This window comes from Rhinopithecus roxellana, chromosome 13 (genome assembly GCF_007565055.1).
Source record: "Rhinopithecus roxellana isolate Shanxi Qingling chromosome 13, ASM756505v1, whole genome shotgun sequence".
NCBI classification, from domain to species: Eukaryota; Metazoa; Chordata; class Mammalia; order Primates; family Cercopithecidae; genus Rhinopithecus; species Rhinopithecus roxellana.
Window position 1 is genome coordinate 109,250,900 of NC_044561.1, and position 18,958 is coordinate 109,269,857.

The 18,958-nt window shown below is 55.1% G+C and overlaps 1 protein-coding gene across 1 annotated transcript in view; it reads right to left on the bottom strand.

The window, feature by feature from the left end:
• SOGA1 (suppressor of glucose, autophagy associated 1) overlaps positions 1–18,278 on the bottom strand; it is an 84,623-nt gene extending 66,345 nt beyond the window's left edge. The window contains exon 1 of the mRNA XM_010355316.2: positions 17,325–18,278. Within this exon, the coding sequence (XP_010353618.2) occupies positions 17,325–18,011 (687 nt within the window). The 5' untranslated portion in view covers positions 18,012–18,278. The remainder of the gene's footprint in view (positions 1–17,324) is intronic.
• Between the last annotated feature and the right edge of the window lie 680 nt (positions 18,279–18,958).

Sequence of the window (18,958 nt, forward strand, 5' to 3'; positions counted from 1 at the left end):
CAGGCTTCCCAGCTCCTTCACAGACAGCTCAGTGGTTCTGAAGAGCCTCTCCCAGCTCCCAGACCCCCAACTGTGTAGAAATGGGGAGGGAGAGGCCCAGCTCCACTGGACTCAGTAGGCCTTGTGGCTATAGAACAAAGTTGTAGACATGGTGAAACTTTGTCTCTACTAAAAATACAAAAATTAGCCAGGTGGGGTGGCTCACACCTGTAATCCCAGCTGTTTGGGAGGCTGAGGCAAGAGAATTGCTTGAACCTGGGAGGCAGAGGTTGCAGTAAGCCGAGATCACGCCATTGCACTCCGGCCTGGGCAACAGAGCGAGACTGTGTCTCAAAAAAAAAAAAATCCCCTCAACACCACCGGGGAAACCCCAAGCCTCATCCTCTGCCAGACAACAAAAGGGCACAGTGCCTGGTAGTGCCCACCTCAGAGCCTTGGGACCCCTGACCCTCAGCCCCACCACGGCCTGGCCACCTCCTTCAAGTTGACCTCTTCACCTTAAAGGCTACTCTTGAAGCTAACCCAGATTTTTTAGCTGGACTAGAAACGGGGAATAGGAGCATGGGGGAGGATGGGAGACCAGGGCACCCACACTGCTGCCAGGATAGGCAGTGCTTCCCTTTCTAGAGAATGCTTTTTTGCTCTGATTACACAGTTAATAGCTGTTTTTGGAGAAATCTGAAGAAGGTAGATGGCTTTCTATCTCTTCTACCAGTTTTCACCAGCTTCTGCATCAGGTTCAGCCCCTGGTCTCCTCCCTACTCCTGCCTTACCCCAGCCCTCCAGCATCCAAATAGGCTGTGACTTTAAAAATGGCTACCACTGGTTGGGCGCAGCAGCTCATGCCTGTAATCCCAGCAATTTGGGAGGCCGAGGTGGATGGATTACCTGAGTTCAGGAGTTCGAGACTAGCCTGACCAACATGGTGAAACTCCATCTCTACAAAAAAACACAAAAAAATTAGCCAGGCGTGGTGGTGAGTGCCTGTAATCCCAGCTACTCGGGAGACTGAGGCAGGAGAATCGCTTGAACCCCAGAGGCAGAGGTTGTAGTGAGCTGAGATCGCACCACTACACTTGAGCATGGGCAACAAACACAGACTGTTTCAACAAACGAAACATGGCTACCACCTATTAGGAGGCTCACTAATTACCAGGTCCTAGCACAGGCAGTACGTGCATTATCGGTTGACAGTTTAATCCTCTTACCAACCCTGTGAGGTAGGTGCTGAAAATGTTCCTATTTTGCAGATGAGAAGACGAGGCTCAGAAGCTTCGCAGAGCTGCTTGAGCAAGGGACCTGTGGTGCTGGATTCCATACCTGCCACGTGGCCCTGGGTCAGTGCGTCATAACTGTGCTCTTCCAGATTGTTCAGCTATTCCCTCTGATAGAACGGCCTTTGCCAGGCTGACTCCCGACTATCTCATCCTTCCAGAACATTTCTTCCCGGCAATCTGATTCAAACCCTACACTCTGAAATCTATGGTCCGTTGTACTGGTAGTTTTAGGTTGTATTTGTTTTCAAGTCAGTCTTCCCCAAGAGCTAGGGAGAAGGGCTGGGGCTGGTTTGTGTCTAGTCCCCAGCATCACCCAGGGCAGGCAGTGGTACAGGCAGGTACCGTCACTGTCTATGTATAGATGTAGGAATTAAAGAATGAGTATGGGGCCAGGCGTGGTGGCTCACGTCTGTAATTGCAACACTTTGGGGGGCCAAAGAGGGAGGATCCCTTGAGCTCAGGAGTTCAAGACCAGCCTGGACAACATAGCGAGACCCTATCTCTACAAAAAAACTTAAAAATTAGCCAGGCATGGTGGTGCGCACCTGTAGCCTCAGATAGGAGGCTGCAACAGGAGGATCACTTGAGTTTGGGAGGTTGAGGCTGCAATAAGTAAGGATTGCACCACTACACTCCAGCCTGAGTGACACAGAGAGAGTCTGACCCAAAAAAAAAGAAAAAATGAATATAGCTTCTGTCCTGCCCAGTCCACAACTCCAGGCCAGCTGCAAAGAGTTAGGAAGACAGAAGTTCAAGACCAGCCTTGGCAATGCAGTGAGTCTCCGTCTCTACAAAAAAATAAAAAATTTAAAAAATTTAGCTGGGCATGTGCCTGTAGTCCCCAGGAATCAGGAGGCTGAGGCAGGAGGATCACTTAAGCCCAGGAGTTCCAGGCTGCTGTAAGCCATGACTGCACCACTGCACTCCAGGCTGGGTGACAGAGTGAGACCCCTGTCTCTAAATAAAAATAAAAGAGGGAGAGCCTAGGCAGATCAGAACTAGTCTCAGATCTCTATGCCACCAAAGGAGGGTAGGCAGGGTCTGTCTGCACAGGGAACCTCCTGCTCACCCACCCACTCCCTGCCCACAAAGTGCATCTCTGTCCACCCCCTGCCAAACCATGAGCTCAGCCTGCAGGAAGCAGCGTCTCAGAGGCAAACCTGCTCCCCTCGATGGACTGATTCCCAAGAATCCTGGGAGAATTGTCCAGGAAGAGCCTCTTGGTCCCGGCTGGGCCAGACGGCCAAACATGAGCTCACACTACTGCTAATAATAGCAAGATCTTGCACAGCAGCAGAGGGCTTCACAGTTTACAAAGACATTCCATCTGAATCATCTCACAGATCCTCACTGAAACCCCCCCAGTAAGGAGAGACAGGAACCATCATCCATATTCTACAGATGAAGAACTTCAGAGAAGCACAGGGAAGATGGGTCATGCCCAAGCACATGCAAATGGGCAAGGGGAGGGGGTGAGACCTCCAATCAGGACTCAAACTCCAACCACTGACTTCAAGATCTTTCTTTGGAACCAGAACTCAGGGAGTCCACGAACTTGGAAAATCACATCTTTCTTTTGACTGACCTCTAAGTAAAATGTAGCATTTCCTTCTATTCTGGGCCTATAAACAAACCATCATTATATGAGTAATACCTGTGACTTTGCCACCAAAAAAAAATCACAGATATTTTCATATCATATAACAATTGCTGCAAAAATGTCAAAATATTATTTACATTCATCAGTAGTTTGAAATTATGCTAGTTAGATCTGTCATCAGAATTTATGAGTTAATAAGCACACATATTACTATGTTGTAATTTAAAAATACTTTTATAACTGTATTTCAATAGAGTTGGTTTCCTTTTTTTTTTTGAGACGGAGTTTTGCTCTCGTTGCCCAGGCTGGGGTCCAGTGGCGCGATCTCAGCTCACCACAACCTCTGCCTCTGGGGTTCAAGCGATTCTCCTACCTCAGCCTCCTAAGTAGCTGGGATTACAGACATGTGCCACCAAGCTCAGCTAATTTTTGTATTTTTAGTAGAGACGGGGTTTCACCATGTTAGCCAGTCTGGTCTCGAACTCCTGACCTCAGGTGATCCACCCGCCTCAGCCTCCCAAAGTGCTGGGATTACAGGCATGAGCCATCGCACCCAGCCAAAATAAGATATAACTTTAAATGTTTAAAATGAAATATAGGCAGGAGAAGCAGAGCTCCGCTTTCAAATCACACTTTTTACTTATTTATTTTATTTTTTGAGACGGGGTCTCACTGTGTCACCCAGGCTGGAGCACAGTGACTTGATCACAGCTCACTGCAGCCTTGACCTCTTGGGCTAAAGTCATCCTCACACTTCAGCCTCCTGAGTAGCTGGGACTATAGGCACACACCACCATGCCTGGTTGAATTTTGTATTTTCTGTAGAGAGGGGGTCTTGCTTTATTGCCCAGGCTGGTAAATCACATATAAGTGTTCTAAGAAAGATTATTTTCTATGAGAAACCCACACAGATAAAAAATGATTTCACCTTTGTACACTGAGGACAGCAGGGGGAAGTTTAGATTTGGGGCCACTGGAACCTTCGCACGTGGCTCCAGATGCATGGCTATGATGGAATTGGCCTGCAGCAGCTGGGGAGCTATGGGGCTGGAGATGAAAGTGACTGAACACCTGGACCCTCTGCAGAAACACAGCAAAGTGGCAGCATGTGGTCTGAACCCAGCAGCAGCTCCCAGCTGGGAGGACGGGAAGAGAACCAAGGGGACATGAGATTCCTGAAGGCAGGAGCAGGTTGCCTCTTGCCAGCCACCAAGGAAGAGACTTCCAGAGCGGAAGTCCCTCAGCTACCTCCCACCCAAGAGTCAGCCCCTAGTGTCCCTCGGGAACTCTGATATGATCTCTACAGACCACATTCTAGAAACCCTAGATATGCCAAGGCTGGCTCAGGGGTGGGAAGCTGCAATCTGAGCCCACCTAGCTCCCATGGGACTCTGTACTGCCTGGGCCTCCTACTCCACACCTGTTTCCCACCTCAAAAGCCACCTCCAGCAGAGCGCGGTGGCTCACACCTGTAATCCCAGCATTTTGGGACGCCAAGACGGGCAGATTACTTGAGGTCAGGACTTCGAGACCAGCCTGGCCAACATGGTGAAACCCTGTCTCTACAAAAATACAAAAAATTAGCCGGGGGTGGTGGTGCACGCCTGTAATCCCAGCTGCGCAGGAGGCTGAGGCAGGAGAATCGCTTGAACCCAGGAGGTGGAGGTTGCAGTGAGCCGAGATGGCACCACTATACTCCAGCCAGGACAACAGAATGAGACTGTGTCTGACAAAAAAAAAAAAAGAAAAAAGCCACCTCCACCAAGAAGACTCCCTGACTGCCCCAGGGCAGAGCCCTTTTGTTTGAACAATTACTGAGTACCTATGGTGGGCCGGACCCATCACCAAATTATTGGATTTAATCCTTATGATGGGCACTCTGCTCCCAACTAATTTGTACAGTGAGTAATTTTTTCTAAAACCATGTTTAAAATGTGGTTAAAACCGTTTAAGGCCGGGCGCGGTGGCTCAAGCCTGTAATCCCAGCACTTTGGGAGGCTGAGACGGGTGGATCACGAGGTCAGGAGATCGAGACCATCCTGGCTAACACGGTAAAACCCCGTCTCTACTAAAAAATATAAAAAACTAGCTGGGCGAGGTGGCGGGCGCCTGTAGTCCCAGCCACTTGGGAGGCTGAGGCAGGAGAATGGCATGAACCCGGGAGGCAGAGCTTGCAGTGAGCTGAGATCCGGCCACTACACTCCAGCCTGGGCAACAGAGCGATACTCCGTCTCAAAAAAAAAAAAAAAAAAAGCTGTTTAAAATTCTCCAATGATCACCAAAACCTGGGAACCACCCAAATGTCCCTCAGCTGGTGAATGATAAACTGTGGTACGTCCACGCAATAGAATACTACTCAGCCATGAAAAGGAAAGAACTACTGACACCTGCAACATGGAGGAAGCTCACATGCAGGAAGCTTAGGGAAGGAAGCCAGACTGAGTATGCTATACACTATATGAGTCTATTTTTGACACTCTGGAAAAGGCAAGGCTATAGAGACAGAAAACAGTCCCAGTGGTTGTCAGGGTCTGAAACTGAAAGAGGAACTGACCTCACAGGGCGCAATTTGGGGTGTGAAGGAACTGTTCTGTATCTTGGTTGTGGTGGTGGCTACAGAACTGGATGCATTTGCCAAAATTCATTTTATTGTATATATTTGTACAACTGTATATATTGTATATATATGCCCAGTACACCTGACCTAAAACCCCAAAAAGCAAAAAGCAAAGCAAAACAAAACCTCCAGTGACTTTTCATCACACACAAAAGAAAACCCAAATCCCATCATAGGGCATACAGGCGCTGTCTGGCCTGAGTCCTGTTCACTTCTCCATCTTCATCTCCCTTGAGACTCCTCCTCTCACTGGCAACACAGCAGCCACTTGGGTCTTAGGCAACCAGCAACTGCCTCACCTGTCCCACCCCAAAGCCTTTGGCCTTGCAGTTTCCTCTGCCTGGATTTCCCTGCCCCCCATCTCTGCACTGCTGGCTTGCCTTCTGCCTCAAGTCTCCACTGAACTGCCACCTCCTCTGAGAAGCCTTCCATGCTCCTCCAGTCCCATTACGTCCATCTTAACCCCTTTTTCTTTCTTGGCATATATCACAGGTTTATTTGTGATATTCATCGTTTTATTTGTCTGTTTGCCTGCAGAATGTCAGTCTCTACCACTAGGATGTGATGTCAGGAGGACAGAGCCCAGCACAGTGCCTGGGACACACAGAACAGCTCAATAAAGAGGTGCTGAATGAATAAACAGGCCCTCAGAGGGGAGGAGAATCCCCCTGTTCTACTCCCCTACAGAAAACCACTTCTAGTCCGCGCTCCTGTGTCTGAATCTAATTCCTTGATTCTGTGAAGCTAATGCCCATGGGTGCTTCGGACCCCAGTGGTAGGGCTCAAATCCCAGCCCAGCAACACCCAGGCCACAGCCCTGCCAGATTCCAAACCTTACCCAAATGTACCACCTCCTCCCCAGGTTCCAGGGGCCCAACAAGCCCTCTGATGGGCAGACCAACCCAAAAGAATGACAGAGCTAAGCTGAGAGGCCCAGAACCCTCACTCTGCACAGCAGCAACCACACTACAGAGGAACAGGAGCCTCCGCCTGGCCCGCCTGCTCCCACATTGCCCTGGCCACCATGGTCCCTCCCTCAGGCCGAGGCCTGGGCTGCCTCCCATCTGCCACCCTGGCTCTGGGCCACTCGTCTCCTGCCCGGGCCCAGGCCACTCACCCCAGCCCCGGAAGGGCTGCTTTGCGGAGTGGGCCGGCAGTAGCCACAGGGGCGGCATGCCAGCCCCACCCAAGAGGCCAGGGCAGCCATCTGCCATCCCTTCTGCCAGTCCCCCAGGAGTCTGTCAAGGCTCCAGATGAGATCATCGCACTTGGACCCCAAAAAAGGGTATGCAAAAAACTCCGCAGAGCTCCACTTCTCAGCTCAAATGCAAACACTCTGGGCACAGCAGCAGGGGAGGAAACCCAAGGACTCCATCCCTTCATACCCAGGGACACAGAGGCCTCGAGAAGGACAGGGGACAATGCCACAGTCCGTGGAGGGGATAGCACTGAGTGGGCGGGGGGGGGGGGGGCTCTGGGCACCTGTCTCCCACTCCAGAGCTCAATCTAGCTTAGCATCCTTGGAAAGAAGCTGGGGTCCAGTTTTGGGGGAGTTGCATCAAAAAAGGTCCTGATGAGGCCGGGCGCGGTGGCTCACACCTGTAATCCCAGCACTTTGGGAGACTGAGGTGGGTGGATCACTTGAGGTCAGGAGTTCAAGACCAGACTGGCCAACATGGTGAAACCCCATCTCTACTAAAAATGCAAAAATTAGCCGGGCATGGCAGCACATGCCTGTAATCCCAGCTACTTGGGAGGCTGAGACAGGAGAATCACTTGAACCCAGGAGACAGAGGTTGCAGTGAGCCGAGATCACACCACTGCACTGCAGCCTGGGCGACAGAGTGAGACTTCGTCTCCGGGGGAAAAAAAAGGTCCCAGGAAAAGAAGGCCAGTACACCCAGCGTGGAATTGCTGTGCCACACAATTTCCCCACTCCAGCCGACACGGAGACTGCTTGGCCCTGGAGACCCACTGCATCCTGCTCCTCTGGTTAGGAATAATGAGGGAAGACTGGGGCCTGGACCCACCTCTCCAATGCCAAGAAATAAGAGGAGATGCTCCCTGTGCACTTCCCCTCCCCGCCAGGCAGTGCACAATCTCTCACTGCAGTCCAAGCAATCCCCGATGGGAGAGGAACCTCAGAGAGGTCAAGTGTGTTGACCAAGACCACACACAGTTAAGTGGCACAGCCAGGATTCAGGTCCAGCTGGAGCTCCTATAAGCTGGACCAGACAGTCTTATAATGAACAATGGTGACGATAACAATAGCTAACATTGACAAGTGTTTAATGTGTTCCAGACACCGGACTGAGACAGAAAGGCCATTATCTCTTGCTCAGTGATGAACCTTAGAGGCAGGCGCTATGATTATCTTATCCCCACTTCACAGGTGAGCAAACGGAGGCCCAGGAAGATGAGGTCTATGCAGCCAATCAGGAGTGAGCCTCCCAGATCCGTCTGGTACAGCTCTGCATAGGAGACTACAGATGCTCTATCAGGGAGGGGTGTGTGTGTATGTGGTGGTGGTTGTTGGTAAGGAGATGCCCAGAGACCACTGCCCACCAAGGCCACATCTGGCTTGTCATTGTTGTCACTGTCCCATTCAAGGCCTTACCTGACAGAGCAGGGAGATATCCACAGGCCCTGTGGCCTCTGGGCGTTCATGTCAGGAAGCGCCTGACAGTTTCCTCCCATCCTTTCCATGTGAACAGGAAGGAAGGCAGCATTTGGACCTGGATGTGTTTAAAACATCCCCCAAACACCCTCTGGGTTGCAGCGAAATCTCTAACTCAGAGCAGGGGTCTGAGGTCTTTAGGGATAGAAGGCAAAACTCCAAAGATAGTGGCCTAAGGCCACACAGCCTGAAGCTCCAGAACACCGCAGCACTTTACACCCCTGCCATTCCCCCTGCCTGGCATCCTGGAGAGAAGCACAAGACCCCAGTCTTGCCTCTTGCCACTTACAGGCTGCATGACCTCTAACTAGCCCCCTAACCTCTCTGGGCCTCAGTTTCTCCCTTTGTAAAAGGGAGGAGCTAAGTACCCTGGAAGGTCCCTGCCCTCATGCAGGGCAAGGTGGGGCGGTGGAGGCATGAAACCTGTCATTACCCCATTAATAATCTAATCACCATCATGGTAAATGCTCCAAAGGAAGCTCCAGGGAACTCCAAGGCGTCTGACACAGGAGGCTGGCCTGGGGAGTTGCTGCTGGGGCTGAGTGCTCTAAGGTGGAGGAAGAAACTAAGGGAAAGAGCCAGGAACTGCAAGCACAAAGGCCAGGTGGGAAGAGCACGGGACAGAGGCTGGGGTGTGTCCAGCACCCGTAGAGCTTGGGCTGGGCAGGGGTGGGCGAGGCTGCGGGAGGCAGGACCACACAGGCTGCTCCACCATGAGGCAGGGTCAAGGAGAGGCTGGAAGGGGAGAGGCTGGTGCAACTGCCTCAAGCCCAGAAGATCCAAAGCAGGCCTGGGCCCCAAGCAGAGTAAAGATGTTCAGCTGACCCAGCCTAGCTAGGGAACCCCAGACTTTTTTCCATAGAGGCTGAGCTTTTCCTTGTGGCTCAGGCAATGAGAGATGATTCACCTCCATTTGAGAATGAGGGGCCCCCAAAGGTGTCCTTCCATTAGCAAATGTGTATCACCAGTTACTAAGCCGGTGGCACTAGCCTAGGTCATTCAGGGAAGAGTGACACAATGTCGTGGGGGAGGGTAGGGGGGAGACACAGACAGGGAGATATGTTTAGGGGTACCCAAAATGTAGTGCAGCTCTGTGCATACCACTCAGACTGATGCCCTAAGCCAACACCCACGGGGGGACACCCAGAGCCAAGCACAGCCCCTGCTGTCAAGGACCCAGCTTAACCTGGGGTCACCGGGATCACACCAGGGCCAGATAAAACAGGCAAGCGCTTGGCTGTTGGGTCCTTCCGAGGAGCCAGACCTCCCTAATGGGACCTGTACATGCACTCTTTCTCTTATGGAACCCTCATGGCAACATGCGCGGCAAGGACATCTACAGATGAGGAGACTGAGGCTCAGAAAGGGAAAGCTCAGAAAGGAAAAGGCAGAGCTGGGATTCGAGCCCAGTCAGCTTGGCTCCAGATCACAGTGCTCTCTCCCAACCACCCTGGACCTCAGAGAAAGAAGGGCTGGCCTGCTGCTCCCACTCGCTCCGACCCCCTGCTGCACCCCACTGCTGCAAAGCAGGCAGATGCAGTGCTGACTGAGGCCTCCAGTGATGCCAGGGTCAGCCTGGCATGGAGCACCCCAGCTCCAAGTTCCTTCCGGCACCAAGGGGAGTGAATGTGACCACGGATGAGGTCATGCATGTGGGGACTAGGGGAATGACCTCAGTGAAAAACTTGGCTGCTGGGCAGGCCCTTGCCTTGAACTTAGCTGCACCCTTCCCCTGGGGGACTCTCTCTGTCCCGGAGGCTATGCAGGACATGGGGCCTCCTCTCCTCCTCTGTGCCACGATGGTGCTAGGTGCACAGAACACCTGAGCTCTCAACCTCCCAAGCGCCCCACTAGAAAGGATCATATCCCATTTTACAGGAGGAACACGGAGGCTTGATGAGGGACTCATGCAGGGACAGCATGCACAGGGAGAAGGTGACACAGTGAAGTTTGGCTCCAGACTTGACTCCAGAGGTGGAGTTTGCCCCTGAGACCACACAGCCTTGCTCTCCTCCCTCCCCAGGCCTCTCTGGCAGGGCAGGCCTCAGGCCCAGGGCTGCAGACACATAAAAGGAGGTGGCTGCAGGTTTGCTGCAACAAGACCCCTCCCAGCAAGGTGCTCACACGGCTTCGTCCTGGCATTCAGTGCCCATCCCAAGCCGGCCCAACTCCCCTTCCCAGACTCTCCTCAACCCTGCCAGCTCCCACCACTCCCTCTAGCGTTTCCGTTTCAAGCCTGTGGTCCACCTCCAGGCCCTGCCTACTGCCTTTCACTTAATTGCACACATATTTATTGAGCTCCTACAATGTGGCAGGCACTGTTCTAAGAGCTGGGCACAGAGACAGCCACTTGAGGCTAACTCCCCAGCTCCAAGGACACCTCCTCCTCCAGGAAGCCTGCCAAGCCCCTTCTCTGAGCTCCCATACCTCCTCTAGCCACCTCTACCCTGGAATCCATCATTCCCCAGCCAGAACTGGGCACCCTTTACAGATGGGAGTGGCATGGCCCTCTGCAGCCCCCAGCAAGGGAACAGGAGGAGAAGGGGGAGATAGAGCCAGCAGGAAATTCCAAGGAGATTAGAAGGGAGTTGCCCCCTGGCAGTGTTTCTTCTGTGGGCAGCCTGACAATCAGTCCACTTCACTCAGCCCCACTGGCCCTGGGCATCAGGGACCTGGGGGACCTCAGTGCAGCTTCTTCTGACTTCAAGACCTACCAGCCCCCATCCACCCACCACCCAGGATCCCAGGACCCCCAGCTCCAGAAGGTTACAAAGTCAAGCCCCTGGCCACACTCCTCAGCGTTCCCAGCAGCCTTGTGGAAGGAAGCCTACAGAGCCACTAAAAACAGTTTAGTTTGTACACATTAGCTCCAGGGAGACACAGACCAGGATTTCCTGTTTCTGTGTGTGGATGAAATGTCACAGCCCGTGTGTGTATGTGTGTGTGTGTGTGTGTGTGTGTGTGTGTGTGTATGTGTGTCTAGGTTCCCTGGTTTGAGAGCCTCTGGCTCCTGTTGGCAAATGCTACATGCCTAATGTTTGCATGCCAGACTGTGCCGTGTCCCTGCTGATGTGCATGTGACTGTGTGTGCTGTGTGTAAATGTCTGCGTGGGAGTTCCCTTGGTGGGTGTCTGTAAGCCTCGGGTAAGTGTGCAAGTCTCTGCTGTTCTCTTTGTGGAAGAGGCAGGGGAGGTACCTGGGTGGTGAGCTTGTGCCTGGGCCAGCCTGGCAAGCGTAGATGTGTCAACTTTCGTGAATGCTAGTGTGTGTGTATAATGTCTGCGTGGGTTTGTATCCCCGCCTTCATGTGTACTTCTGATGAGTCTGAGTGTGTCTGCAGGATGTCAGTCTCTGGGGCATATCCGGGTGTGTCTGGGGGTGTAAGATGTGTATATGAGGATGTGTTTCTGACCTGGGGGTTGCAACAGGGTCTCAGCCTGTGTGTCTGTGTGGTGATGCGTGGGTGTGATGGAACGGGAGTTGTGTAGCTGCTTGGGTGTGTGCACTTCTCTGAGTGAGCATCCCCTCTAATATGTCTGGAAGTGTGCTTCTGAAAGCATCCAACACCAGCGAGTCACTGGGTGGGTCTGTGAGACATGTGCCAGTGGCTGTGTGTCTCTGAGCTTGAGCTGTGAATACATATATGTGCATTTGTATGTACAAGAGAGAGTGTGCCCAGGGACAAAGGCTCAGCCCCTGGGAGGCTGAGGCTGGGCCTCAGGATAGGGAGCAGCCAAGAGTTTTGCTGACTGTGGTAACCTTCTCTCCTCCACCCAGTGACAGACTGGAGTCCTCCCCTGTAGCTCCTAGGAGCCAAGAAGAGAAGAGCTACATGCAGAAGCCTACTACATGGTCACTGGGTCCAGACACCCAGCACAGGGCCTGGTACCCCGGACTCACTGGGGAAATACGTGTTGAATGAATGAATGAATGCCTGGAGAAACAGACAAGGGAACGGCAATGACTGGGAAGGACACTAACATTCACTGTGCACTCTATCTGCATCCTCACACTGAAAAGGGTCCTCACGGCCCTGGGTGGGCAAGCTTGTCCCCCATATTACAGAAGAAGGAACAATCTCACACATAGTGCACACATAAATGTCCTCCACTAACCCCCCCTCCCCCAGGCTCCAGGCCCCCAGCATGCCTTAGCCTAGAGCCTGGCCCATGGCAGGATTCCTCTCACCAACCTGTGTCCCAGCCTAGACACGCTAGTTAGCAACCAAAAGCTCACTGCTCTGGTCACACTACAGAAAGAACAGGCCCAGAGTTAGACCAACCTGGGTTGGAATCCTGGCTATGTAACTTAGAGCCTCCATTTACTGATCTGTAAAATGGCAAGTGAGGATGGATTAGGTGCTTCCTCCAGGCCCTTCTGAGCTGACACCTAGACTGGCTGCACTTCAAACACTCACATCTAGAATCACCAAGGAGGGAGCCCACACACACGGCAGGGAAGGTGATCACACCTTCCCATCCTCCCTGGGGCAGCTACTGATGTATCAACATTCTAAAACTAAGGAAATCCACCCTCCTGCATTCTCCCAGTTCCTCCAAGAATGCAGACACAGACCTTCTGTCCGCCCACTGACTATGAATAACAATTCCTCAGGCGACTTGGGATTTCACTGCTAGCAAAATGTTTTCTTGTCTATTCATACTTCCCTGATTCCTGATGACAATCATATGAGATTGTCCAGGCTGGTTCCATCACCTTTACTTATTTCTTTTTAAGACAGAGTTTCACTCTGTTTCCCAGGCTACAGTGCAGTGGTGCGATCTCGGCTCACTGCAACCTCCGCCTCCTAGGGTCAAGTGATTCTCCTGCCTCAGCCTCCTGAGTAGCTGGGATTACAGGCACGTGCCACCACGCCTGGGTGATTTTTGTATTTTTAGTAGAGATGGGGTTTCGCCATGTTGGCCAGCCTGGTTTTGAACTCCTAACTTCAGATGATCCGCCCGGCTCGGCCTCCCAAAGTGCTGGCATTACAGGCGTGAGTCACCGCGCCAGGCTCCATCACCTTTATTATATAGACGAGAAAAAAAGCAGCTCAGAGAAGCCAGGTAACTTGCCCATGGCCACACAGTAAATGGGAGAGTCAGGTTTCAAAGTCAGGTCTTCAGGCTCCAACTCTCAGATTCCTCCATCCACACCCAGTGGGTTCCTACATGTCCTGGTCACATGGTACGTGCTTAATGGTTAGTGGTGATAAAAGGCTGGAAGACCTCAGATCACCGGGTCTTTGAAGGTCACAGGTGACGTGTCTGCTCTGCAGTTAAAGCTGCATCTTAGCATCCTGGAACCTCAGTAGTTAATAACCTTCAGACTTCCTTGGCTAGAAGGGACCCAAGGTCAGGCAGCTCAGCTGCAGCCACCACATCAATCTCCCTCTGAACCCTCCTCAAGCAATCATTCCACAAACCCTCTGTCTCTATCCAAGCATGAAAGGTCATCCGGCCTCTTTCTGAATAATTAAAGTGACAGTGAGCTCACTACCTTCTCTGTAGAAGCTCCTTCTATCTTCTCACTGGGAGAGAGCTGCCCGATTTATCCTTTCCTCACTTGGGCCCCAGAGCAGGCCACACCAGACTGGAGATCACCTAAGAGTCCTTCCCAGTTGACAGTTCCCAGTGACCCCTACAAGGGGGAGGTAAGCCCGAGCAGGGCCATCCACCAGACGTGGTGGGACCTCCTTCAACTCTGCTCCTGCAGGCGACATTCTGGGGATTTGGAGTCCTTTCCCTTGTCCTCAGTTTCCGCATCTTAGAGGCAAAGTAGTCCAGAAAGGCAGGAAACACATCAAGAGTCTAACACGCCTATAATCCCAGCACTTTGGGAGGCCAAGACAGGCGGATCACGAGGTCAGGAGATCGAGACCATCCTGGCTAACACGGTGAAACCCCGTCTCTACTGAAAAATACAAAAAACTAGCCGGGCGAGGTGGCGGGCGCCTGTAGTCCCAGCTACTCGGGAGGCTGAGGCAGGAGAATGGTGTAAATCCGGGAGGCGGAGCTTGCGGTGAGCGGAGATCAGGCCACTGCACTCTAGCCTGGGGAACAGAGACTCTGCCTCAAAAAAAAACAAAAAACAAAAAACAAAAAAAACAAGTCTAACACATGCTGCCGGGCGCGGTGGCTCACGCCTGTAATCCTAGCACTTTGGGAGGCTGAGACGGGTGGATCACCTGAGGTCCGGAGTTCAAGACCAGCCTGACCAACATGGAGAAACCGCATCTCTACTAAAAATACAAAATTAGCCAGGCGTGGTGGCATGTGCCTGTAATCCCAGCTACTCCGGAGGCTGAGGCAGGAGAAAGGCTTAAACCCAGGAGGCAGAGGTTGCTGTGAGCCGAGAGCACGCCATTGCACTCTAGCCTGGGCAACAAGAGTGAAATTCCGTCTCAAAAAAAAAAAAAAAGAGTCTAACACACGCTTACTCCAAGCCCTGGCAGCCTAGATTCCCGGCTCTGGGACCCGGAGCAAGTCTCTTCCCCACTCTGGCCACAGTTTTCCCATCTGTGGAATAAACAAAACACCTCCAGTAATAACCCCTCTATGGTCCATGTTCAGTCTCTGGATTTTGACCCTGCCTCTGTGAGGTTGGCGGCTGGGATAAACAGATATCCAGACAAGTTAAGGGGCTAACCCAAATGTATACACAGTGAGAAGTGGCATGGGTTGGCCTTGCTCTCCTCTCTCACCCACACTCCTTCCCCTCTCTGGCCTCAGCACTGTTCTTGAACTCAGCAAGCTCTTTCCAATTTCCCTTGGCCTGAAATCTCCTTATCCCAGCCCCCACCTTTGTGTGCTCCTGGTAAACTGTCCCCTTCACCCTCATTATGATCTGTGTTGTGATTTCTTGTATGACTATTGTTTAATTCTGGTCTCCCCCAAAGCTCTATGAAAACAGACACCTCACCCTCTCTTGTCCATGGCTGTATCCCAGATCTGTGCTAGCACACAGCAGGTTCTAAATAAACAGCTGGCGAATGAACCAATGAGGGGCCGGGAGAAAGAGCCCAGCTTGCCTTAGGCGATGAAGAGGATCTATTCCGCCCTCACAGAACCCACAAGAGAACAGGCTAGGTGCACATGGAAACGTGTCCCATGCCACTGACAAGAGCAGTGATCGGAGGCTTACTACATACCAGGTGCTCTAATGGCGTTTGCAGGCATCAGCTCATTTAACCCTTGAGATTGGAAAGCGTGTTACTGTCACATTTTTACAAATGAGAAAGCTAAGGTCCAGGGCCGTTAAGTAACTTGCCAAAGATCAGGCAGTCAGGAAGCGACAGACCCCAGACCCAACAGCAGCACGAAGCCTGAGCCACTGAATGAATAGTGGAAATTACGGCTCCATGCTGGCCCAGACGTGGGATGTCCCCAGCTGGGCCCTGGCCCCTGTGAGATCCCGGGCTCAACCCCCAGCCTCCTGAGACTGTTTTCCCCTTTAAACAGTCATGGGTGCCTCAAACAGACTTTGGGTCGGAGCCTGATGACTTCCTGGGATGGAGAGGAGCCCATGGGGATGGGTGCCTAGGAGCCCTGAAGCAAAGCTCTGCAACCCATCCCCCCTTCACCAGAGTAAGTAGCAGGAACTGGGAGGCAGGGGTGGGGAGCTCAGAGTTTCAGTTAAGGCCAATTCAGGCAGCACTCACTGGAAGCAGCTCAGAGCACCAAGAGGGCAGGAGCAAAAGACCCTTGTCCTGGCTGGTCGCCTCCCTCTTCCTCCTCACCTTCCACTTACCCTCTCCTTACCACCAGCTTCTGAAGACTCTAAGAGCCGACTGAACTCTCAGTTGCCAACACCGAACCGGGCCCTTGGGAAGACATCCTCCCATTTAACAGATGAGGAGACTGAGGCCTGGCTTGGGGAAAGGTGTCTCTTGATTCAGACAGACCTTGTCCTTCCATACTACAAGCATTTACAGAACTCAAGCTGGAGAGCAGATCCCAGGGAAAATGGGGAGACAGAGACACAGTTGAGCAAGACACCAACACTCTAACGTGGGAGAAGCCCATTTGGCCAGAATAGCCACAAGGAAAAGTTAAAAGCTAAGTGCTGCAGGGCAGACATAAATCAGCAGCACGCTGTGAGCTCCACGGCCAGGGGCACTCTGGGTGTTGTGCCAGGCCATTCACTGTCAAGAGTCGGCAACATTTCAGCCTCCTCCAAAACCGTGCCCAGCTAGTGGCAGGAGAGCTCAGGAAGCTTCTAGCCTCCCAGGGAGAGGTCAACACGTGCAAACTGGGCTGTCCCTAAAGTTGCCACAGCACCAGGAAGCGTGCAGATGGAGCCTGGCCAGCACCCAGTAGGTGCTCACATCCACTGAAAAAGCAAAGGCAAAGCCTGCTGTCCGGGGGAAGCCCTGGGGTCCCCACATGGCCACAGGGAAGGCCCCTTCCAGGTGGGCAGCTGCCCTCCTCTCACTGGGAACATGGAAAGGCACTGGCCACAAGGGGCCAGTGGAGCTGCTGTGTGCACAAGGTCTGCCCCAGGGAGGGCAAAACACACTCCTGGGATTTAGGAAGCTGCCTCTGAACCGGTTCTCCCACGACATCATCCTCCAGGCTGTGGGACCGTTAGGCTGGGCGGAAGTGGACTCCAGCCAAGGGGATGTTCCCAGATGTCATGCTTTCAAACTGGACCCGCCCAGAAAGGCAGGCAGAGACAGGCCTGCGCCCGGGAAAGCCCTGGATAACGACTCAGGGTGGCATTCAGGCCTCTCCTGGGCAGGGGATGGCCACAGGTTTCCCTGGCGGCAGTGCCCACCAATTTCGTCCCAGGAAGGAGAGCCTGGGCGTGGAGGTTCTGGGCAGCTGAAGGCAGAGATTCATCCCTTCCCTGCCTACCCACCCCCAGCCCAGCAACGCCCCCCAGAACGCTCCAAAGCTGTTTTCTCAAGTCCCCGCTCCCAGGTTAGGGCCCTGTGGCCAGTTCCAAGGTCTTTTTCAAGAGCACGCTTCCCAAATAAAGTTGAGGCGGTGGGGAATGAGGGAGCCCCAGATCCACCTCAGAGTGGTCCCCAGAGGGCTTGGGCCTCTTTCACCGGATTCTTCAGTGGGAAGGAGGGCCGGCTGGTGCCTCAGGCCCGCGGGACTGTGACAGCCGGTGCCCCCCGCGGTCCCCCTTTCCCCCCGGCGCCCCCACCTTGAGATAGTCGTTCTCTGAGCGCAGCTCCTCCAGCTCCCGCACCAAACCGCCGGGCCCGCAGTCCAGCATCTCCTCGGTGAGGTCGGAAAAGGCGAGCGAGGCGCTGAGCGGCAGGCGACTGCTGCCCACCGACGACGCAGCCACCGACGGCTCGTCCGGGGAGGCGGGCGGCCGCGGGGGCTGCTGCGCCGAGGGCGCCGGCTGGGCCGGCTGCCCTGTGCAGACCCCCGCCGGGCCCCCGGCCGCGGACTCAGCGTCGCTGCTCAGCGCCAGCTCCAGGCCCAGCAGGCGCGCTTCCTCCGACGCGCAGTCCGACACCTCCGAGCTGCTATCCGTGAGGCTGGGAGGTGGCGGTGGCGGTCGCGGCCCCGCACCCGGCCGCGGACGGCCCTTGGCACGGACCCCGGTGCGGACCCCGGCCACCCGCGCCCCCGCGCCCCGTGCCCCGGGCGCCACCGCGCGCCCCTTCTTGTCCGGCCGTGCGGAGGACGCGGCGCTGCAGGCGACGGCTGCGCCTGGGCCTGGGCCGCGGCGGCCCTTAGCCAGCGACCAGCCGGCCACGTCTTTGGGCCGGGCCGGCGACGGCGCGCGGTGGCTCTTTTTCCTCTCCGGGGCGGGCGCGTGTGCGGGCGCGGGCTGGGGACCGCAGCCCCGGACCGGGGGCTCGGTCGCCGGCGCCTCCATCGCGGCCTCCCTCGGCCTCAGCGAGGTGCGCGCATGGCCCAGGCCCGCCCGGCCTCGACGTCCCTGGGGAGGGACCCGGTGCGGCTCCGGTCGCTCGGGCTGCGGCTGCTCTCGGCCCACCTCGTCCCCGACACCGCGTCTCCGCCCCAAGCCCCGCCGCGCGGTCTCTCCGCTGCTCTGGGCTCGGAGAGTGCGGCCCGACCTCCTCCAGGCGCCCCGGCTCCGGCTGCGGCTCCGCCCGGCGCCCGCCCCCTCGGCCTCGCCGCGCCCCCGGAGCGCGCCCGGGCCCCCGCCGCCCGCACGCCGATCGCTCCCTCGGGCTCCAAGTCCGGCTGCGGCCCGGGCCCCGGCTCCGCCCGGCGCGGCCCGCCCCCCGCGCAGCCCCGCCAGCTCCCCGCCCCGCCGCCTCGGCTCGGGGGCGCGCGGTTCCGCGAACAAAAGGCGGACGCGGCGAGAGCGGCAGGGAGGGACGCAGGCAGGGAGCGAGAGAGGGATCTGCGAGGCAACAGCGACCCCCTCGAGGGTCAGGCGGGCGCGGGCAGCCGCGGCCCGGGCTCCCTCCTCCTCCGCTCCGCCGCCTCCTTCCCTGCCCACCCGGGGAACGCACCCGGCGGAGGCGCCCCTGCGCCCGGCGTCCGGGCAGGACGCGCGAGAGCGGCGGGAGCCGGAACTCCCGGGCCGAGGCCGCGCGGACCTCAGTTCGCAAGAGCCCGCATCCATGCACGCCCAGCGCGCCTCGCCCCTAGCCCGGTGCAGAGCGTGCGCGAACTCCGCCCCCTCAGCCGGCACCGCCGGAGCAGCGATCCCATCGCACAGATGCGTAAACTGAAGCCCGGGGTGCAAGCGCCAAGCTCACGGTCTAGGCGGTGCCGATGGGACCCAAAGCTCACACCTCCTGGGCGCGCTCGGCCTCCCCCTGCCTCAGCTTCCCTCCCCTGTCGTAGGGA